General features: G+C 45.0%; 1 protein-coding gene across 1 annotated transcript in view; it reads left to right on the top strand.

The window, feature by feature from the left end:
- LOC310865294 (1-phosphatidylinositol 4,5-bisphosphate phosphodiesterase beta-1-like) overlaps positions 1 to 24527 on the top strand; it is a gene marked incomplete at its 5' end in the record, with an annotated part of 55195 nt that overhangs the window by 17315 nt on the left and 13353 nt on the right. Inside the window, 13 exons of the mRNA XM_083774319.1 lie at positions 420 to 566; positions 1656 to 1813; positions 3929 to 4011; positions 4623 to 4707; positions 6399 to 6564; positions 9040 to 9095; positions 10453 to 10549; positions 11424 to 11508; positions 11996 to 12120; positions 14831 to 14985; positions 15542 to 15709; positions 17328 to 17427; positions 19357 to 19461. Coding sequence (XP_083630445.1) covers positions 420 to 566; positions 1656 to 1813; positions 3929 to 4011; positions 4623 to 4707; positions 6399 to 6564; positions 9040 to 9095; positions 10453 to 10549; positions 11424 to 11508; positions 11996 to 12120; positions 14831 to 14985; positions 15542 to 15709; positions 17328 to 17427; positions 19357 to 19461 — 1530 coding nt within the window. The remainder of the gene's footprint in view (positions 1 to 419; positions 567 to 1655; positions 1814 to 3928; positions 4012 to 4622; positions 4708 to 6398; positions 6565 to 9039; positions 9096 to 10452; positions 10550 to 11423; positions 11509 to 11995; positions 12121 to 14830; positions 14986 to 15541; positions 15710 to 17327; positions 17428 to 19356; positions 19462 to 24527) is intronic.

Genomic DNA, 24527 nt, shown 5'->3' with positions numbered 1-24527 from the left:
CAGAGGCTTATCCCGAATTTTACCCTTGATGCTGAGGATTTCTGTATTGCAGTAGGGCTACGGACATCCTGGGAACCTATGGACATTGAATCCAAAATGAACCCATTCTGACCTGAGATCAGATTCATACGAGGTTTTCACTGGGACACACACTGGTCTGATTAACCCATTCTGACCTGAGATCAGATTCCAAAAAATGTCAGTCGTTCTTACATTTTTCAAAAATGGCAGACCTACAAGCTCGTAGCGCGCCACTCGGTGGCGCGCTACGAGCTTGTAGATCTGCTATTTTTCAATAGCTAAAGCATGACATGATGCCGACACCAAAATGGGTGCCCGTTCAGAATGGGTTAAAAAAGAGTTTTCAATACTTATGAAGCTCTGTGTGTGCGTGTGCGTGTGCGTGCGTGTGTGTGTAGGTGTCATCTCTCTCCAGGCATTCTCTAGCTACCTGTCCAGTGACGAGAACGGAGTGATCCCCCCTGAGAAGCTGGACCAGTCTGAAGACATGAGCTTCCCCCTATCCCACTACTTCATCAACTCTTCACACAACACCTATCTGACAGGTACATACTGATCAATACCTATCTGACAGGTACATACTGATCAATACCTATCTGACAGGTACATACTGATCAATACCTATCTGACAGGTACATACTGATCAATACCTATCTGACAGGTACGTACTGATCAATACCTATCTGACAGGTACATACTGATCAATACCTATCTGACAGGTACATACTGATCAATACCTATCTGACAGGTACATACTGATCAATACCTATCTGACAGGTACATACTGATCAATACCTATCTGACAGGTACATACTGATCAATACCTATCTGACAGGTACATACTGATCAATACCTATCTGACAGGTACATATACTGATCAAAAATGTTTCAGAACCACATGGTGTCCTCTCAAACTCATCTCTTTTCTATGGCTTTTGATCGTTCCTTATTTGTAACTGTTGCGACCGAAGGTCGCAGTTAACTATGGAACTGCTGCATTTCCCGTCAGTGTGTTGGTCACACCCCAGGTGATGGAGCATGTGACATCACGTGACGTCGTCAGGGATGGAAATCCCTGATGTCATCAATATTAAGCCCATTATATGGAGATCCCTGATGTCATCAATATTGGCCAGCAACTCTACATCTGACCTCAAACCTCAGACCCTTAGATCTCCATATATGGAGCTAGCCCATTAATCCCTCCCCACCCGTCCGTCCGTCCTTCCTCTTTGATGTCTCCCTTTTGACTTTTATTTCTGATGCTTTAGATTTTACTATACAGACAGAACGTTGGTCAATCTCCATTGTTTGAAATGTGCTCTATGAATAACCCATTCTGACCTGAGATCAGATTTATACGAGGTTTCCACTGGACACACACTGGTCTGATTAAACCCATTCTGACCTGAGATCAGATTAAAAAAATGTCAGTCGTTCTTCGATTTAAAAAAAATAGCAGACCTACAAGCTCATATCGCGCCACTCGGTGGCGCGATATGAGCTTGTAGATCTGCTATTTTTCAAAAGCTAAAGCATAACATGATGCTAACACCAAAATGGGTGCCCGGTCAGAATGGGATAAAGCTTGATCGACGACCCCCTTGGAACTGAACGCCGTCCGTGTCTTTCAGCGGGCCAGCTGGCCGGGAGCTCGTCGGTGGAGATGTACAGACAGGTGCTGCTGGCCGGCTGTCGCTGTGTGGAGCTGGACGTCTGGAAAGGACGCACCGCCGAGGAGGAGCCCGTCATCACGCACGGCTTCACCATGACCTCCGAGATCTCCTTCAAGGTGAGCCCACGACCTCTGAGATCCCCTTCAAGGTGAGCCCACGACCTCCGAGATCTCCTTCAAGGTGAGCCCACGACCTCCCAGATCTCCTTCAAGGTGAGCCCAGGACCTCCCAGATCTCCTTCAAGGTGAGCCCACGACCTCCGAGATCTCCTTCAAGGTGAGCCCATGACCTCTGAGATCTCCTTCAAGGTGAGCCCACAACCTCTGAGATATCCTTCAAGGTGAGCCCACGACCTCCCAGATCTCCTTCAAGGTGAGCCCACGACCTCTGAGATCTCCTTCAAGGTGAGCCCACGACCTCCCAGATCTCCTTCAAGGTGAGCCCACGACCTCTGAGATCTCCTTCAAGGTGAGCCCACGACCTCCCAGATCTCCTTCAAGGTGAGCCCACGACCTCCCAGATCTCCTTCAAGGTGAGCCCACGACCTCCGAGATCTCCTTCAAGGTGAGCCCACGACCTCTGAGATCTCCTTCAAGGTGAGCCCACGACCTCCCAGATCTCCTTCAAGGTGAGCCCATGACCTCTGAGATCTCCTTCAAGGTGAGCCCACGACCTCTGAGATCTCCTTCAAGGTGAGCCCACGACCTCCGAGATCTCCTTCAAGGTGAGCCCACGACCTCCGAGATCTCCTTCAAGGTGAGCCCACGACCTCTGAGATCTCCTTCAAGGTGAGCCCACGACCTCTGAGATCTCCTTCAAGGTGAGCCCATGACCTCTGAGATCTCCTTCAAGGTGAGCCCACGACCTCCCAGATCTCCTTCAAGGTGAGCCCATGACCTCTGAGATCTCCTTCAAGGTGAGCCCATGACCTCTGAGATCTCCTTCAAGGTGAGCCCACGACCTCCCAGATCTCCTTCAAGGTGAGCCCACGACCTCCGAGATCTCCTTCAAGGTGAGCCCACGACCTCTGAGATCTCCTTCAAGGTGAGCCCATGACCTCTGAGATCCCCTTCAAGGTGAGCCCACGACCTCCCAGATCTCCTTCAAGGTGAGCCCACGACCTCCGAGATCTCCTTCAAGGTGAGCCCACGACCTCTGAGATCTCCTTCAAGGTGAGCCCACGACCTCCCAGATCTCCTTCAAGGTGAGCCCACGACCTCCGAGATCTCCTTCAAGGTGAGCCCACGACCTCTGAGATCTCCTTCAAGGTGAGCCCATGACCTCTGAGATCTCCTTCAAGGTGAGCCCACGACCTCTGAGATCTCCTTCAAGGTGAGCCCCACGACCTCCGAGATCTCCTTCAAGGTGAGCCCCACGACCTCCGAGATCTCCTTCAAGGTGAGCCCACGACCTCCGAGATCTCCTTCAAGGTGAGCCCACGACCTCCCAGATCTCCTTCAAGGTGAGCCCACGACCTCTGAGATCCCCTTCAAGGTGAGCCCACGACCTCTGAGATCTCCTTCAAGGTGAGCCCAGGGGGGGCTGACACGCTGTCATGACATTTCGGTTTTCGACGATTTCTAGAGCACATTTTGATTTATGTTTGGTCACGGTCTTTTGAATAAAATTCCATTTCATTTTAATAATAATAATAATAATAAACTTTATTTATATAGCACCTTTCAAAAGCAAGTTTACAAAGTGCTTCAAACACAAATGACAACAAATCACAAAAGCAAAAAACACATGAGTATAAAATACAAAACAGCAAAACCAATTACAATTTAGAACAAATTAAAGCAATCAAATGAGCACAAACATTAGCCAAAGCCATCCTATAGTTTTAACCCATTCTGACCTGAGATCAGATTCATACGAGGTTTCCGCCGGACACACACTGGTCTGATGAACCCATTCTGACCTGAGATCAGATTCTAAAAATGTCAGTCGCTCTTCGATTTTTCAAAAATAGCAGACCTACAAGCTCGTATCGCGCCACTCGGTGGCGCGATATGAGCTTGTAGATCTGCTATTTTTAAATAGCTAAAGCCTAACATGATGCCGACACCAAAATGGGTGCCCGGTCAGAATGGGTTAAAAGTGCCCAGTGAGGTAGCATGTCTAACTTCCATTGGAAGTTGATTCCACAGGTGAGGTTTAGTCATTTGAAATGTTTTAGTTTTAGTGTTGTTTTAAATGCTCATGTTCATCGCATGTTTTTTTTCTTTCAGGAAGTGATTGAAGCCATCGCGATATGTGCTTTCAAGACGTCTCCCTTCCCTGTCATACTGTCTTTTGAAAACCATGTGGATTCGTGAGTACCTACCTACATGCCTGCCTGCCTGCCTGCCTGCCTGCCTGCCTGCCTGCCTGCCTGTCTGTCTGTCTGTCTGTCTGTCTGTCTGTCTGTCTGTCTGTCTGTCTGTCTGTCTGTCTGTCTGTCTGTCTGTCTGCCTGCCTGCCTGTCTGTCTGTCTGTCTGTCTGTCTGTCTGTCTGTCTGTCTGTCTGTCTGTCTGTCTGTCTGTCTGTCTGTCTGTCTGTCTGTCTGTCTGTCTGTCTGTCTGTCTGTCTGTCTGTCTGTCTGTCTGTCTGTCTGTCTGCCTGCCTGCCTGCCTGCCTGCCTGTCTGCCTGCCTGCCTGCCTGCTTGCCTGCTACCTAGTGCCTGCCTGACTGCCTGCCAGGTGCATTTTCAGAGCACATTTTAACAATCAATCAATCAATTGTGTTCTGTTGGTGTACTTTAAATTACTGTTTGTCAATATCACTGTGTAAACTATTATTTAAAGGTTTTGAACAAAAAAACATGATACATTTATGTCTGTCTGTCAGTCTGAAGCAGCAGGCTAAAACATGATACATGTATGTCTGTCTGTCAGTCTGAAGCAGCAGGCTAAGACATGATACATTTATGTCTGTCTGTCAGTCTGAAGCAGCAGGCTAAGATGGCTGAATACTGCCGCTCCATCTTCGGAGAGGCTCTGTTGATAGATCCACTGGACAAATACCCTGTAAGTACAGTATATTTAGTCGACTAAGACTAAACTCGGGGGGGGCAGTACAGTACAATAGGCATGTGGATAGATATGGTCTCAGTCGGGTGGAACTGTATGTCCAAAACTGCTACTTTTCAGGATTAACCCATTCTGACCTGAGATCAGATTCATACGCGGTTTCCGCCGGACACACACTGGTCTGATGAACCCATTCTGACCTGAGATCAGATTCTAAAAATGTCAGTCGCTCTTCGATTTTTCAAAAATAGCAGACCTACAAGCTCGTATCGCGCCACTCGGTGGCCCGGTCAGAATGGGTTAAAATAATAAAAGCTAAAGTAAAAGTAGCAGATGTACAAGCTCGACACGTGCTGCTTCCCCGACAGCGACAACGTCAAACTGAAAAGAGGTTGAGAATCACTGGGATACAGTGTTTAGATAAATACGTGAATATACATACTGTATAATCATCATTATAATAGAGATTATTCTGCTCAGTGGGGCATGGAATTCAAAGGCCATTTCATTAAGCCGTTAATGCCTGCCACCTTTCTGGTTGCACAAGTGAAAAAGCAGCAGATGCTAACCAAAGGGGTCGATTGGATTCCACCCACGTTTCCACGCCCACGGCTCCAGCCCGCCATTGTGTGTGTGTGTGTGTGTGTGTGTGTGTGTGTGTGTGTGTGTGTGTGTGTGTGTGTGTGTGTGTGTGTGTGTGTGTGTATTGTAGAATTTGAGAACTAGACATTGTGAGGACAATTTTCCTGGTCCTCACCTCACAAGAGCAACGGTTGTTTTATAGTTAAAACCCATTTTAGGGGAAACAGATTGAGGAAGGTATTGGAGTTTAGGTTCAGGCGTTCAGAGCAGTGGTTTTCAACCGTTTTCATATCAAGGCCCATCATTTATTTGCCATTTGAGCCACGGATCACCATTTGATGGTATTTATTTAACCTCTCAGACGAAAATGTAAGAATGTGTCTTTTGCCCACAAGTCCATGCTGTACTGATGTGGTACCATCGAAGAGATAACAAGCAAACGTATCAGAATACAATGTCTTCTACGTTCTCTGTTGTGTAGAAAGAACTAAAGAAGTAATGCAGTGTAAACTGAAACCAAATGTGCCCTTAAGATGTATAAAGATCCACTTACTGTAGGTACCAACTCTACCTCAGTTAGCTGGGGACCACCTGGAACCCCCTCAAGGACCGCTGGTTGAAAACTGATTTAGAGGATATGTTTAGGGGTTAGGGTTGGAGTTACAATTGATTTATCCTTAACCCATTCTGGGCGGGAGGAACCCCTTTTGGTGTTTTAACTAAGCATTATGTTACACTTTAGCTATTTTTGAAAAATCGTGAAAATGTGGCATAAATCTTTCAATATATATTCTTTCAGAAGTCTTTTTTTTTTCCAGGCCTAAATGGGTTAACCCATTTTGGTGTTAGCATCATGTTATGCTTTAGCTATTGAAAAATAGCAGATCTACAAGCTCGTAGCGCGCCACCAAGCTTGTAGGTCTGTTATTTTTTGAAAAATCGAAGAACGACTGACATTTTTTGAATCTGATCTCAGGTCAGAATGGGTTAATCAGACGAGTGTGTGTCCAGCGGAAACCTCGTATGAATCTGATCTCAGGTCAGAATGGGTTAAATGTGCGTGCATGTGTATTTGTGCGTGTGTGTGTGTGCGTGCATATGTGCAGTTGGAGTCAGGTGTTCCACTGCCCAGCCCTCAGGAGCTCATGGGTAAGATTCTGATCAAGAACAAGAAATCCCACAAGCCCCCTGCCGCCCCGGACACCAGGAGACTGACAGACCAGGCGGCCAATCAGAGCAACGACTCCTCGTCTCCTAGCAACAACCCAGGAGGTAAGACTCACAGAACTCTAACCCCACACACACACACACATGTGTATGTGCGATTGCGCGCACGCAAACGTAAAGGTAGGGTAATTGATATTTTTTGGTTAAAACTAAAAGTTGTTTGTTAAAAGGTTAAATCACTATATTTTGATAGTAATGATTGCTATACAGTGTTTGTTCAGTAACTATATGGTAGGTGACAAAATTTCAGCCAATCAGGAGAGAGTAGCTCCATATCAGCTTAATTTGCATAGTGTTCCAGTTCCAATTGTGTCTGCTCATTTATTTGTGTCGTCACTTACAATTCCGTGTGTTTAACCCATTCTGACCTGAGATCAGTTTCATACGAGGTTTCCGCTGGACACACACTGGTCCTGATGAACCCATTCTGACCTGAGATCAGATTCTAAAAATGTCAGTCGTTCTTCGATTTTTCAAAAAATAGCAGACCTACAAGCTCGTATCGCGCCACTCGGTGGCGCGATATGAGCTTGTAGATCTGCTATTTTTCAATAGATAAAGCATAACATGATGCCAACACCAAAATGGGTGCCCGGTCAGAATTAATCTGAGCCCGGTCAGTTAATCTGTATCCTGACTGCATCCCGATTGGACAAAATTGCCATTCCGACCTGAAAATGCATTTTCTGTTTAATACTATCACAATATAGAGCTTTTTAACACTTATTTTAACCAAAGAAAACCACTTACCCTACCTTTAACCCATTTTTGGGCGAGAACCCCTTTTGGTGTTTTAACTAAGCATTACGTAATACTTTAGCTATTGAAAATTTGCAGATCTACGTAAGCTCGTAGCGCGCCACCGAGTGGAAGATGAAAGATCGTGAAAATGTTGCACAAATCTTTGAATATAATATTCTTTCAGGAGACTTTTTATTTATTTCGACGTCAGGCCTATATGGATTAATATCAATCATTGATTTGTTTTGTGTACTGTACAGTATAGTGCGAGACAATGCGAGGCTAATTTCCCCACAAAGACATACAAACTATACAGAAGGGATACACACTGGAGCAGCTCGGACAGTTAACCCATTCTGACCTGAGATCAGATTCATACGAGGTTTCCACTGGACACACACTGGTCTGACGAACCAATTCTGACCTGAGATCAGATTCTAAAAATGTCAGTCGTTCTTCGATTTTTTTCAAAAATAGCAGACCTACAAGCTCGTATCGCGCCACTCGGTGGCGCGATATGAGCTTGTAGATCTGCTATTTTTCAATAGATAAAGCATAACATGATGCTGACACCAAAATGGGTGCCCGTTCAGAATGGGTTAAAGCCTTTTTCTGTCAGGCGCTGCCGCGCTAGTACAAGAAATCACTGACGTTTTCCATCTCGCGGTCTTCCTCAGAGACATAATACCTATAATCAATGTACAGTAATGTGAGTGTTGATTAGATAGCGTTCCTTTCATTACCCCCACAATTCATGCACGTTGAAATTGAATGTATTTACTATCGATGGTGTCTTTCCTGCCTTTCTTTTCGGGAAAGGCTGCGTGGTTTCATCTGTGTGAGTGTCTAAGCCTGCAGGCTTGAACACAGACACATTTGGAGTATTGTTAACCCATTCTATAGGGAACCCATTTTGGTGTTAGCATTATGATATGCTTTAGCTATTGAAAAATAGCAGATCTACAAGCTCATATCGCGCCACCGAGTGGCGCGATACGAGCTTGTAGGTCTGCTATTTTTTGAAAAATCGAAGAACGACTGACATTTCTAGAATCCGATCTCAGGTCAGAATGGGTTCATCAGGACCAGTGTGTGTCCGGCGGAAACCTCGTATGAATCTGATCTCAGGTCAGAATGGGTTAAGGCAGTCTGTAGGACACATGCTCAGAAAGACAATACACGTAATAATGAGGCAACACAAGAATTCAGAGTTTGGAAGTATGAGGATTTTACTCGAGTAAAGAGCCAAGACTCACACGACCTGTTCACGCATGGAAACCCCAGTCTGACTCCCAGAGTTACATATAGGATCACAGCCTTTATAGCTTTCACTCGCACAACAGCCAGCCCCCCAACATAGCCTCAAGACATGAGCCTTATCAGTTCAACAAATGGGACAGTAACAGAGTGAAACAGTGACTTAGAGGAGATACTCTTTTATAAAGGGGTATTATTAACCCATTCTGACCTGAGATCAGATTCATACGAGGTTTCCACTGGGACACACACTGGTCTGATTAACCCATTCTGACCAGAGATCACATTCTAGAAATGTCAGTCGATCTTCGATTATTCAAAAATAGCAGACCTACAAGCTCGTATCGCGCCACTCGGTGGCGCGATACGAGCTTGTAGATCTGCTATTTTTAAATAGCTAAAGCATAACATGATGCTGACACCAAAATGGGTGCCCGTTCAGAATGGGTTAAATGTTTACATCTAAATTTCTACGACAGCATACAGGAAGAATTGTTCATTTGCTTATTTTTGTTCACACAGAAATAGAGGCTGAGAGTGACGAAGAAGATGACGATGAAGATGACGATGGTAAAAAGGTCAGTGGCGATTCTGTATACAGGCTCATCTTCTCTCTATTGTGTTTTTATACTCTTGTCGTTCGTGTTTAGACCTTGGTTATTATATTGATTACATTTTTATTGGATCTAGATTTGATCTATATACAAGCTCACAACGCACACGTCTTGTGATCTGCTATTTTCAAGACATTTTGAAAAAGAAAAAAATGTATATATACGTACCCCAAAGTATATAATGGTTGAGGCCTACGGAAGGAAGCCTTTAACATTGGTCCGGTTCATATAGCAACGCCCCACTGTTCCTACTATGGGATTGCAAATATATCCACAGGGCAAAGCAGTTGAAAAGATGATTTTCAAACCAGCCATAACTCGGATTCTTGGATCGCTGTCCTTGTGGTGGATTTTCTGCCGTCCACGTTTCGGATTAAATTTTGTCCCTTTGTGCCGCGACGCTGCCGCCATGTAAACGCTTCTGACGAGAGGTAAAGAATGTGTGCCATGTGTTCCAATGATACTAGAGGGGGGCGGGGGGGTGGACAAACTCTGACTTTTTAACCCATTCTGACCTGAGATCAGATTCATACGAGGTTTCCACTGGACACACACTGGTCTGATCAACCCATTCTGACCTGAGATCAGATTCTAAAAATGTCAGTCGTTCTTCGATTATTTTCAAAAATAGCAGACCTACAAGCTCGTAGCGCGCCACTCGGTGGAGCGCTATGAGCTTGTAGATCTGCTATTTTTCAATAGCTTAAAGCATAACATGATGCTAACACCAAAATGGGTGCCCGCCCAGAATGGGTTAAAGTGAATGCGTATGCTGGCCCCTGGAACTGGGGTTTATGCTAACAGCTAGCGGTAGAGATGGAGTTAATGGAACTGGGGTTTATGCTAACAGCTAGCGGTAGAGATGGAGTTAATGGCGTCATGGCACCCTGGTTTGTGTGATTCCATTTGTTCAGCTGGCATTCATTTGACTCACTGAGGGTTGCCCACCTGCCCCTGGCAGGTCAATATAACGGTTGGGCAGGTGGAGTCTGCTTTCAGGTTGACCGACGGGCAATTGCTCGTTTGAGAGGAGACGGATCCGTCTGTGACCTTAGTGTCAACCCCTGTCAAAAACAGCAAAAGTAGCAGATCTACAAGCACAGTTCAGACGAGACAGATTCCCGATCCCCATCATGACCACATCCCTAACATCGTTGTCCCGTATAAATCAGTGAATCAGTCTGAATGTGATTTTTTTTATCGTTTACTGTTTTTATAATTTAGAAGGCATTTGTAGAATGTTTGTTGTAATGTTGTTGACCATGCACGGGGCTCTGCGGAGAGTTCATCTTGTTGTTGTTGTCGATGCTGTTGAGCGCAGGGCTCTGCAGAGCGTGAAGCCGTGGCCACAGAAGAGATGTCCACGCTGGTCAACTATGTGCAGCCGACCAAGTTCAACTCCTTTGAAGCTTCCAAGAGTAAGAAACATCACGTCACGGCCTCACACAATTTACAATGTAGTCATTTAGCAAACGTTCTTACTTCTTAACCCATTCTGACCTGAGATCAGATTCACACGAGGTTTCCACTGGACACACACTGGGTCTGATGAACCCATTCTGACCTGAGATCAGATTCTAAAAAAATGTCAGTCATTCTTCGATAAAAAAAAAAATAGCAGACCTACAAGCTCGTATCGCGACCACTCGGTGGCGCGATATGAGCTTGTAGATCTGCTATTTTTCAATAGCTAAAGCATAACATGATGCCAACACCAAAATGGGTGCCCGGTCAGAATGGGTTAATCCAGAGCGATTTTACAGTAAGCAAGACAAAATCATGGTAATACATCAAATACATAAAAATAGTCATCAAGAATCATACATAAAATAAGAACCGTGGAATATTAAACTATACCGGTATGTGTATACACTATAGAGTACTATATGATTACATAAAATGTACATCCATCTAAGTAACATCTGAAGAGGTGGGTTTTCATCTACGACGGTCAGTTCTGATTCCATCGTTTTGGAGCCAAACCTGAGCAGGGGAGCCAGGAGGAGACACACACGCACACGCGCGCGCACACACACACACACACACACACACACACACACACACACACACACACACACACACACACACACACACACACACACACACACACACACACACACACACACACACACACACATGGTATAATGGCAATGCACTGACAATCGTGTGTGTGTGTGTGTGTGTGTGTGTGTGTGTGTGTGTGTGTGTGTGTGTGTGTGTGTGTGTGTGTGTGTGTGTGTGTGTGTGTGTTTGTGTGCACACGTGCATGCGTGCGTGCGTGCGTGCGTGTAGAGGCTGTCCGCTATCACCACATGTCGTCCTTTGTGGAGACCAAAGCTCTGGAGCATCTCACCAAGTCACCGGTGGAGTTTGTGGAGTATCCTTGACAACTGTTGCCTCGGCAACTATCATGTACCATGGCAACTGCCTCCTCTTCACTCGTTTAGGTCATTTGCACACCGTGCAAGGTTCCGGTCCTCTGTCTTGACATCAATCAGCTTGATGAGCGTCATTCAAACAGCCAGTGGAAGTACACAGAATAGATTTGGTTTTACTTTTGGCTACTGAGTGCTCTAAATTTGGCCAACTATTTCGGTGACCGAAACTAAACAAAAACGAAATAAAAACTAAGCTATGATGACTAAAACTATGACTTATTTCAGATGACTAAAATATTAAATATAGAATATGGAATTGTATTCAAAAGACTGACTAAAACCAAAATCTAATCAAAGTTTGCTGTCAAAATCAATACTATTGTGTACCGACTAGCCTTGTCTTCACAGCCCTCGGGTTGGGAATCGCTCACAGCGTTAGCAGCATGAATGGTATCAGTACACGTTCCTTGACCTTTTCTCCACCAGATATAATAAGTCCCAGCTGAGTCGTATTTACCCCAAAGGAACCAGAGTGGACTCCTCCAACTACATGCCTCAACTCTTCTGGAACGCTGGCTGCCAGCTGGTGGCGCTTAACTACCAGACTATAGGTAGGAAGCTAGTCACTTAACTACCAGACTATAGGTAGGAAGTTAGTCACTTAACTACCAGACTATAGGTAGGAAGTTAGTCACTTAACTACCAGACTATAGGTAGGAAGCTAGACACTTAACTACCAGACTATAGGTAGGAAGTTAGTCACTTAACTACCAGACTATAGGTAGGAAGCTAGTCACTTAACTACCAGACTATAGGTAGGAAGTTAGTCACTTAACTACCAGACTATAGGTAGGAAGCTAGTCACTTAACTACCAGACTATAGGTAGGAAGTTAGTCACTTAACTACCAGACTATAGGTAGGAAGTTAGTCACTTAACTACCAGACTATAGGTAGGAAGTTAGTCACTTAACTACCAGACTATAGGTAGGAAGTTAGTCACTTAACTACCAGACTATAGGTAGGAAGTTAGTCACTTAACTACCAGACTATAGGTAGGAAGTTAGTCACTTAACTACCAGACTATAGGTAGGAAGCTAGTCACTTAACTACCAGACTATAGGTAGGAAGTTAGTCACTTAACTACCAGACTATAGGTAGGAAGTTAGTCACTTAACTACCAGACTATAGGTAGGAAGCTAGACACTTAACTACCAGACTATAGGTAGGAAGTTAGTCACTTAACTACCAGACTATAGGTAGGAAGTTAGTCACTTAACTACCAGACTATAGGTAGGAAGCTAGTCACTTAACTACCAGACTATAGGTAGGAAGTTAGTCACTTAACTACCAGACTATAGGTAGGAAGCTAGTCACTTAACTACCAGACTATAGGTAGGAAGTTAGTCACTTAACTACCAGACTATAGGTAGGAAGTTAGTCACTTAACTACCAGACTATAGGTAGGAAGTTAGTCACTTAACTACCAGACTATAGGTAGGAAGTTAGTCACTTAACTACCAGACTATAGGTAGGAAGTTAGTCACTTAACTACCAGACTATAGGTAGGAAGTTAGTCACTTAACTACCAGACTATAGGTAGGAAGTTAGTCACTTAACTACCAGACTATAGGTAGGAAGTTAGTCACTTAACTACCAGACTATAGGTAGGAAGCTAGACACTTAACTACCAGACTATAGGTAGGAAGTTAGTCACTTAACTACCAGACTATAGGTAGGAAGTTAGTCACTTAACTACCAGACTATAGGTAGGAAGTTAGTCACTTAACTACCAGACTATAGGTAGGAAGTTAGTCACTTAACTACCAGACTATAGGTAGGAAGTTAGTCACTTAACTACCAGACTATAGGTAGGAAGCTAGACACTTAACTACCAGACTATAGGTAGGAAGCTAGTCACTTAACTACCAGACTATAGGTAGGAAGCTAGACACTTAACTACCAGACTATAGGTAGGAAGTTAGTCACTTAACTACCAGACTATAGGTAGGAAGTTAGACACTTAACTACCAGACTATAGGTAGGAAGTTAGTCACTTAACTACCAGACTATAGGTAGGAAGCTAGACACTTAACTACCAGACTATAGGTAGGAAGCTAGACACTTAACTACCAGACTATAGGTAGGAAGCTAGTCACTTAACTACCAGACTATAGGTATGAAGCTAGACACTTAACTACCAGACTATAGGTAGGAAGCTAGTCACTTAACTACCAGACTATAGGTATGAAGCTAGACACTTAACTACCAGACTATAGGTAGGAAGTTAGTCACTTAACTACCAGACTATAGGTATGAAGTTAGTCACTTAACTACCAGACTATAGGTAGGAAGCTAGACACTTAACTACCAGACTATAGGTAGGAAGCTAGACACTTAACTACCAGACTATAGGTAGGAAGTTAGTCACTTAACTACCAGACTATAGGTAGGAAGCTAGTCACTTAACTACCAGACTATAGGTATGAAGCTAGACACTTAACTACCAGACTATAGGTAGGAAGTTAGTCACTTAACTGCCAGACTATAGGTAGGAAGTTAGTCACTTAACTACCAGACTATAGGTAGGAAGTTAGTCACTTAACTACCAGACTATAGGTAGGAAGTTAGTTACTTAACCCATTCTGAACGGGCACCCATTTTGGTGTCATGTTATGCTTTAGCTATTGAAAAATAGCAGATCTACAAGCTCATATCGCGCCACCGAGTGGCGCGATACGAGCTTGTAGGTCTGCTATTTTTTGAAAAATCCAAGAACGACTGACATTTTTTAGAATCTGATCTCAGGTCAGAATGGGTTAATCAGACCAGTGTGTTGTCCAGTGGAAACCTCGTATGAATCTGATCTCAGGTCAGAATGGGTTAACTACCAGACATGGCCAAAGCATTTTCCGGGGGTCTCCAGCCAAAAACATTGAGAACACCGGAACTAGAGTATAAATATGTCGCTTGTTTGTAGTATTAAGTAGAGTGAGCAGGGTATCTGTACTTTGACTTAAATCACTGGTTCCAAAACACTGGGCCGGGACCTGGGCAAAAAACGTTCCCCCAAAAAAACGTTTTTTCTTTTCACGAATATTATTATTTTTTGGTCCTGGGCAAACGTCTAATTTCTCTTTTGGGTCCTGAGCTAAAACGTCTGGGAACCACTGACTTAACGAAAGTACTGAGGTTGAGTGCAGCGGTGCTATACAGTATGTACTTGTTTTGTTTGAGTACTTTAGTTCAGCAGTGCTAATAATGTACTTGTTTTGTTTGAGTACTTTAGTTCAGCGGTGCTAATCATGTACTTGTTGCACCAGATCTGTCCATGCAGTTCAACCTCTTCATGTACGAGTACAACGGTCGCAGTGGCTACAGACTCAAACCCGAGTTCATGAGACGACCGGACAAACACTTTGACCCCTTCACAGAGACCACGGTGGACGGCATTGTGGCCAACACTCTGTCTGTTAAGGTATGTGCGTGCGTGCGTGCGTGCGTGCGTGCGTGCGTGCGTGCGTGCGTGCGTGCGTGCGTGCGTGCGTGCGTGCATCGGTATGTTTGCATGTATGCATACATGCATGTACAGTATGTGAACTTTATTTATCCCATTCTGACCTGAGATCAGATTCATACGAGGTTTCCGCCGGACACACACTGGTCTGATGAACCCATTCTGACCTGAGATCAGATTCTAGAAATGTCAGTCGCTCTCAAATCGCTCTAAAAAATAGCAGACCTACAAGCTCGTATCGCGCCACTCGGTGGCGCGATATGAGCTTGTAGATCTGCTATTTTTCAATAGCTAAAGCATAACATGATGCCAACACCAAAATGGGTTCCCGGTCAGAATGGGTTTAACCAGAAGAGTCCTCTAATTTTAGTCGTCTCATTTTAACCTTTTCATCCATTTATATGTTGGCTGTTCAATAATAGCAGATATTACACAGGCTGGCAGCGCAAGCGATTTCTGAAACACGTGTGTGCATGTGTGCGTGTGTGCGTGTGTGCATGTGCGCGGCACCTGGCAGGTGATCTCGGGGCAGCTCCTGAGCGAGCGCAGGGTGGGCGTCTACGTGGAGGTGGAGATGTTTGGACTGCCTGTCGACACCAGGAGGAAAGCCCTGAAGACCAAGACCTCTCAGAACAGCAACGCCATCAACCCCGTCTGGGACGAGGAGCACATCGTCTTCAAAAAGGTAACTGTTTTTCTTTCTTTTTGAGAGGCGCCATAGCCCCTCCTATATCCAGCTTTTATTGTATGCTCACAAACTTTTAAAATTCCCATTGACAATCAATGGAGGATGTTACATTACTACCTAATGTCTGAGCAAATGGGCATAGTGTCTATGTGTTTTGAACCTTAACAGTTTTCATTGTGATGTACATGTATAGAGAGAATACACGAGCATCACTTTTCCACAGGCACACGCCCCCTCATCTAGACTGAGTGGCAAAACATTGAGCAGCATGTAGCGTTGGCGTTTGGAAGCGCTCGTTGGAAATCACTCACCGGTCCTGCGTAGCACCTGTTTCTAAATTGCACATGCACTGCAGAAGGCAGCAGCACGTTGCGTTATTGAAAACGATCACTTCCGCACTGTATTATTCATCACACATGTTGTGCAACAGTGTTTGTGCCACGTTTGATGCGGAATGAAATAACAGTGCACCTGTGGCCATGTTTGTGCCAAGTTGCATGCAGATCGAATGCTCACACCTGCTCGTGGTCCTGAAGTAAGTGTAGCTGCTGTCCATGGTCCTGAAGTAAGTGTAGCTTCTGTCCATGGTCCTGAAGTAACTGTAGCTTCTGTCCATGGTCCTGAAGTAAGTGTAGCTTCTGTCCGTGGACCTGAAGTAAGTGTAGCTGCTGTCCGTGGTCCTGAAGTAAGTGTAGCTTCTGTCCGTGGTCCTGAAGTAAGTGTAGCTTCTGTCCATGGTCCTGAAGTAAGTGTAGCTGCTGTCCGTGGTCCTGAAGTAAGTGTAGCTGCTGTCCGTGGTCCTGAAGTAAGTGTAGCTTCTGTCCGTGGTCCTGAAGTAAGTGTAGCTGCTGTCCATGGTCCTGAAGTAAGTGTAGCTTCTGTCCGTGGTCCTGAAGTAAGTGTAGCTTCTGTCCGTGGTCCTGAAGTATGTGTAGCTGCTGTCCGTGGTCCTGAAGTAAGTGTAGCTTCTGTCCGTGGTCCTGAAGTAAGTGTAGCTTCTGTCCATGGTCCTGAAGTAAGTGTAGCTGCTGTCCGTGGTCCTGAAGTAAGTGTAGCTGCTGTCCATGGTCCTGAAGTAACGTTATTGCTGTCCGTAGTTCTGCAGTTAACTAGCTGTCACTGCAGCTGCTGTCCACCAAGGGGCCTGTGGTCCCTGGTGTTGTGATAGCAACAGGGATCCAGACATGTGCCTCATCACATGTCCGGATGTTTCTTTTGTGACGTCCGTGCTCTGCGGTCGAACCAGCCTCAAGGTCATTTTAATATGGGATGATGAAATGCCTAAATTGGGAGGTCAGGTCGAAAGTGTTCCGTGGATTTTAGAAATATTTAACTGATGAAAATGTTTACACCGTCAAAAAGTATTGACAAAATATGAACCGTTGAAACATTTTAATATCAAGCCGTTTTTCCACCACACAAAATAACTGTATGGTATGTATGTTTTCCTCAAAGCCCTCCCTTCTTACACATGACTTACTACATTAAAGTGCTAATGTCATGTCTTTGCCTGGTGATTCTCCCAACCTTGTTTTCCTCAGAGCCCTCCTTTCTTACACATGACTGTACTACATTAACCCTGTTACTGTAAGTGCTGATGTCATGTCTTTGCCAGGTGATTCTCCCAACCTTGGCGTCTCTGAGAATTGCAGCTTTTGAAGAAGGGGGGAAGTTCATCGGTCATAGAATCATTCCAGTGTCGGCCATTAGACCAGGTAGTTAATGTATCTGTTAATGTATCTGTTAATTTATCTGTGTGACGACCAGGTGGTTAATATATCTGTTAATTTATCTGTGGGACGCGTAACCCTTGAACACCAGTGACGATTTATTCTGTTAAAGTGAGGAGTAAAGCCCACTAAATCCAGACTCTGACCCAGCATCTGAATTCATTGTCATTGTATACCTTAAGGTACAACGAAATGAAAAGCTCAGCTTTAACCCATTCTGACCGGGCACCCGTTTTGGTGTTAGCATCATGTCGTGCTTTACCTATTGAAAAATAGCAGACCTACAAGCTCATATCGCGCCACCGAGTGGCGCGATATGAGCTTGTAGGTCTGCTATTTTTGAAAAATCTAAGAGCGACTGACATTTCTAGAATCTGATCTCAGGTCAGAATGGGTTCATCAGACCAGTGTGTGTCCAGTGGAAACCTCGTATGAATCTGATCTCAGGTCAGAATGGGTTAACCCAGTAAGACCTGAGGCCGCTTCCTGCAGCGCGGCACAAAGTGACGTGCCGATATCCGACATTGCCGATGTTGATATGATCTCATTCTGTATTAAAAATATATCATCATTTTGTCCATTCTGAAAAATACACGTAACAGTGTATCTGCACTGCAGGGTTAGATATGACTTTAACCCATTCTGGGCGGGCACCCATTTTGGTGTCAGCATCATGTTATGCTTTATCTATTGAAAAATAGCAGATCTACAAGCTCATAGCGCGCCACTCGGTGGCTTGTAGGTCTGCTATTTTTGAAAAATCGAAGAACGACTGACGTTTTTTAGAATCTGATCTCAGGTCAGAATGGGTCAATCAGACCAGTGTGTGTCCAGTGGAAACCTCGTATGAATCTGATCTCAGGTCAGAATGGGATAACAACATTGCTAAAATGCATAATGCATTGCAGTACTAATGATTGTGAATATGCTCTATCATGCTGGGACAGGGCATGTTTGCATGTAAGAACATGGCGATGGCTCTAGGGACGTTTGAGACTGTACCTAACAAGAGACGCAAATACTGTATAGGTGACTTCTGGCAGTATTTACACTGTATTTAGACTACCGGTATATAAAAGAAAGTTAAATAAACACGCACAAACACAATGTAATGTTGTGTTATTATTAGTAATGCTCTTGCGCTAAATGAAAAACAAAACGTTGAAATCGTTGTTTGAAATGTTGAAACCGGCCTAGCGACGACGTCTCTGGTAGAGATGTTTCTGAACTGTCGACAGCCCTCCTCTGAGACATAAATAGACAGAAATGGTGCCATGTTATCACGAGCATCAGCGAGGACCATTTATTATGAAGACAGGTTAACCCATTCTGACCTGAGATCAGATTCATACGAGGTTTCCACTGGACACACACTGGTCTGATTAACCCATTCTGGCCTGAGATCAGATTCTAAAAAATGTCAGTCGTTCTTCGATCATTCAAAAATAGCAGACCTACAAGCTCGTATCGCGCCACTCGGTGGCGCGATATGAGCTTGTAGATCTGCTATTTTTCAATAGCTAAAGCATAACATGATGCTAACACCAAAATGGGTGCCCGTTCAGAATGGGTTAACCCATTTAGGCTTGACGTCGGGGGAAAAAAAATCAGTTTTCTGAAAAATGTTTCTGTCAGTCGTTCTTCGATTTTTCTAAAATAGCAGACCCACAAGCTCGTAGCGCGCTACTCTGTGCTTGTCGATCTGCTATTTTTCAATAGCTAAAGCATAACATAACACCAAAATGGGTTAAAAATGGGTGTGAAGAAGAGGTCCTTGAAACACATTCTACCATGAAAATATTGTGTACTGAATATTCTTGTTTATCTCCATCAGTTCTCTGACATGCCACCACCACCCACACAGTACAGTATGCACCATGCATAATGTTTGTGCTATTTATTTCCTTGCCGTAGGCTATCGCTACATCGGGTTGAGGAGCGAGAAGAACCAATCCCTGATTCTTCCCGCTGTGTTTGTCTACATAGAGGTCAAAGACTATGTCCCGGACACCTTCGCAGGTATCTCTCTGTCTGTCTGTCTGTCTCTCTCTCTCTCTCTCTCTCTCTCTCTCTCTCTCTCTCTGTGTCAAAAAGATTAAAATAATGGCCCCAGTGGCCATAAAAATTAATGACCATTGGAATATCAAATGCAGAGGAATGCATTCCCCATCACCCCAATCAATCCCACACACACACACACACACACACACACACACACACACACACACACACACACACACACAAACACACCGTAGCACTTGCCTTAGCGGCGCCTCTATGAACATGAAGGCTTTTGCAACGGTTAACCCATTCTGACCTGAGATCAGATTCATACGAGGTTTCCACTGGACACACACTGGTCTGATTAACCCATTCTGACCAGAGATCAGATTCATACGAGGTTTCCGCTGGACACAAACTGGTCTGATTAACCCATTCTGACCTGAGATCAGATTCTAAAAATGTCTTCGATTTTTCAATAGCTAAAGCATAACATGATGCTAACACCAAAGTGGGTTCCCGTTCAGAATGGGTTAAGATGTCATTTAAATTGCATTGTATGGACTGTAAAACAGCTGTGCCAGGTTCATTTGTTGAACTGGCATCCTATAGTGTGTGTAGTACATGTACAGATTTGATTTAATTTGATATTGTATCATACTGTTTAGACTGATGATATAGGATGATACTATATGCATTTGAGGTAACAACTTGTGTTATAGCTTGCTTACAGTAAGTCGCACAGCTACACCAGGCTTTACAAAGTGCACGTATGTTGCACGCATACATCGCATTTGGAAAGATCCAATTGATATCAATGACACCGGCTACACCAGGCACACGGATACGCAAACCGCGCATACAGTATGCAGACTTTAAACAATAACAACCCCCCCATGGGGAACATAAATAACAGAGCCCACCGGTGGTGCTGGGGTGGCGGTGGGAGCAAACCAGGACCAGGAACCAGGAACCATATGCAGAAGGAAGGCAGGAAGAAGCATGAGGTCTAGTGAGCTTAAATACCCCGGCCAATTGGTCAGCTGACTGACACGTCAGCGAATGACACACTGAATACACCCACATAGTAATGCAGCATATTAACCCTGTTACGGTCTCCAAACAAAGTATGCAAGTACAACAAGTGGCTCGAATTGGAGACCCCAACATAAAGGAAGGACATCACAAAATCACAAGTTTAACGGTTTTTATTAACCAACTTCCCCACAGAGGGATCAAATCACTGGGTACATGTGAGCAACCAAAATATCAAACAATATAGATTTCAGTGGTACTTTACCAACTTAGAACAAAGGAAGACCTGGAGATGCCGGCCAAAACAGGAGAATGAGGGGGGGCCCAGGCCACCCCCTGTAGGGACGTCGAAGCTGTTTCCCCCCTCCCCTAACTTACAACCAACTAACTAATAACGAAAACAAAGACTGCCGGCCATCCCCAGGCCAAACTAAAGTAAATTAAGATAAACTCAAAACAAGGATTGACATAGTGTGGACTGAGTTGTTGCTGGGTCTGTGTCTGCCATGACCCTGAGCTGGCTGGCTTTTATAGCAGAGGGCTGCAGCAGAGGACAATTAGGGGAATCTGCTGCAGGTATGCCAGTCTGGGTGTGTCAGTCTGAGTAGGGAGGAGAGACAGAGAATTAGCACAGACAATGATTGAATGACTGAGTGTGTGTGTGTGTGTGTGAGTGATGTCATGGCCACACGCAACACCCCCACCATATGATGGTGAATACCGGGAGTGCAACGTGAGGTCATTCACTCATCAGAGAAAGAGCGTGACAATGTGTCGGCCAGGACATTATCCTTGCCACGGATATGCCTGATCTCCACATTGAAATACTGCATAAAGATAGACCACCTCATTAACCTTCGGTTTGTGTTCCGCATTTGGTTCAGGGAAAACGAGAGGGTTGTGATCAGTAAAGACGAGGGTAGGCTCACTGGAGGAACCCACATAAACCTCGAAATGCTTTAGGGCCAAAATAAGCGCTAGCGCTTCTTTCTCCACTGTGGAATACACACGTTGATGCCGATTGAATTTCTTGGAGTAATACGAGACCGGGTGCTCAATCCCATCATCCCCATCTTGTAGTAGGACCGCACCCGCCCCTGCATCACATGCATCCACAGCGAGTTTAAATGGCCGCTCGAACGCCGGTGCTGCAAGAACTGGAGCACTAGTTAGCAAGGCTTTAATACAATCAAACGAATGCTGACAGCTCGGAGACCATTTGTAGCGTACTTTCGGGCTCAACAAGTCGGTTAACGGGGCTGCAACGGCAGAAAAGTTTTTGCAGAAACTTCGATAATATCCTGCCATTCCTAGAAACCGCATTAGACCACGGCGAGTGACAGGATGAGGAAACGAGAGGATGGCTTCCACTTTAGAATGTACAGGCCTAACTTGACCCCGACCCACAATTTTGCCGAGGTATGTCACTGTAGCCTGCCCGAACTCACATTTGGCAAGATTTAAAGTGAGATTTGCCTCACTCCACCTGCCAAATACTTCACGAAGTTGTTGGATGTGTTCATCCCACGTAGTGGAATAAATGCAAATGTCATCCAAATAAGCCTCGACACCCGATAAACCCGACAAAACGGTGTTGACCAAACGCTGGAACGTTGCTGGAGCGTTTCGAACACCAAACGGCATTACCGTGTACTCTAGAAAAGCGTCAGGGGTCACAAAGGCGGATATAGCTTGAGCCCTAGGTGTTAATGGCACCTGCCAATATCCTTTTAGTAGATCGAGTTTCGTGACATATTTGGCACAGCCAACTTTATCAACACAATCATCGATCCTAGGTAAACTTTTCGATAATCGGTACAAAACCGATCCGAGCCATCAGACTTAGCGGCCAAAAGGCAGGGTGAACTCCAAGCACTTATGCTAGGTACAGCTATGCCATTTTCCAGCATGTAGTTCACCTGCTTTTGGAGACGTTGCCTTTTTTCAGGATTAACGCGATATGCGTGTTGTTTAATTGGCGGGGAACTACCGACATCAATGTCATGTTGCAACACATGCGTACGGGTCGGCACGTCTGAAAAGAGATTTGCATTAGAGCCAATTAAGCCGATCACATCCTCACGTTGAGACTGAACCAAATTTGGAAGACAATTATGAAGATTAGCAAGCATTTCTGAATTCCTAAGTCGCCCATGAGTAACATCAGTGGAGATACCTACAATATCATCTTGGTCGTCCTGAGATTCAGAGGGAGGAACACTGGCATTGCTAGACAGTGCCAGAGTTACCTTGTCAGGATCACCGTTTCCACTGGACAGCTCAGGTGGCACACTGACCTCTGTGCCATCAGAAGGGTTGGAATCAGGCTGAGAGACTCTGTCAAAATAAGGCTTCAACATATTAATATGACACAGCCTACTCCGTCGCCGACGTTCAGGGGTGTCAATGATGTAGTCTCGATCGCCAACCTTCTTTTTGACCAGATAAGGGCCACCATAACGTGCCTGCAAAGCAGAGCCAGGAATGGGCAACAAAACCAGAACTTTATCACCTGGACTAAAACTCCTGCTTTTTGCATCTTTGTCAAACCACCTTTTCATTTTTCCCTGTGCAACGGTCATGTTTTCTTTAGCCAATTCACAAGCACGGTGAAGTTTGAAACGGAATTTGGACACATAGTCGAGCAGATTTTGAGGTTTGCTGTCGCCCAGCCACTTCTCCTGCAAAAGCCTCAGGGGCCCTCTGACTGTGTGTGCAAACACCAGTTCGGCGGGACTGAAGCCGAGGGATTCTTGTACCACCTCACGAGCGGCAAAGAGGAGGAGATGGACACCCTCGTCCCAGTCCTTGTCGAATTCAAAGCAGTAGGTACGCAACATAGACTTTAATGTCCTATGGAAACGCTCGATGGCTCCCTGACTTTGTGGGTGATAAGCACTCGAGCACACATGAGTGATGTTAAGTTGTTTCATGACCTGCGCAAAGACCCGTGACATGAAGTTCGAGCCCTGATCAGATTGGGCCACCCTAGGTAAACCGAAAATAGAGAAGAACTTAACCAAGGCCTTAACAACAGCTGGGGCTGTAATGGAACGCAATGGGATGGCCTCAGGAAAACGAGTCGCTGTGCACATTATAGTTAAGAGGAATTTGTTACCACTCTTAGTGCGAGGCAAAGGCCCAACACAATCAATTTGCACATGCTCGAACGGTTCACCAATAACAGGGATTGGATAAAGTGGATAAGGAGAGATGAACTGCTTTTTAGCAACCTGGCATACATGACACGTTTTGCAATGATGACGCACATCACCCTTTAGGCCTGGCCAGAAAAAGTACCGCAAGATACGATCAAAAGTCTTGTTAATCCCCAGGTGACCAGAAAGTGGGTTATCATGAGCCAGTTTCAACACCTCACTTCGGTATGACTGAGGGATAACAATTTGTTCCACCACCCCCCAAACATCATGGCCAGACAGCCGCGGAGGTGTCCATTTACGCATGAGCACATCACTTTTCAGGAAAAGCCCTGTTGACAAATCTTCCAACGCCTCTCCTGAAACAACACTTTCAAAGAGAGGAGCTAGTGTCGCATCCCGTTTCTGGTCAGCAACTAGCTGCTCACGTGACATGCATATTCTCGAATCAATTTGAGGCAACACAACTGAATGGGTAGGGGCCCCTGGAGAGGCAGGTGGAGCAGCTGAATAGTCAACCAGAAAACTGTCAGACAGCTCCACCTCAGCCTCCAGCTTCTGACGCTCAGCCATCGCCCGTGTCATGGCACAGACTGAAAACACTTTTGGAAATTTTAACGCCAAATCGTCATTGTTCGCCGGCAGAGGAACAGCAATTACCTCTGGATTAATGAGCATTTTACCACCAGCCAAATCATTGCCCAAGAGAAGAGTCACCCCCTCGATCGGGAGTTGAGCACGGAGCCCCACCTTAACACACCCCTTGACCAAATCAGAATCATGGAGCGGCAGGCCCACATACTGCATATCAAACCCCCTCACTAGCACATCAGATTTAACTGCAGACATTTCTGAAAACGGTAACACATGCTCTAGAATTACAGACTGATT

Source organism: Protomyctophum parallelum, assembly GCF_964188405.1.
Source record: "Protomyctophum parallelum genome assembly, chromosome: 10".
Classification (NCBI taxonomy): Eukaryota; Metazoa; Chordata; class Actinopteri; order Myctophiformes; family Myctophidae; genus Protomyctophum; species Protomyctophum parallelum.
This window is presented reverse-complemented; position numbering and strand designations above follow the sequence as displayed.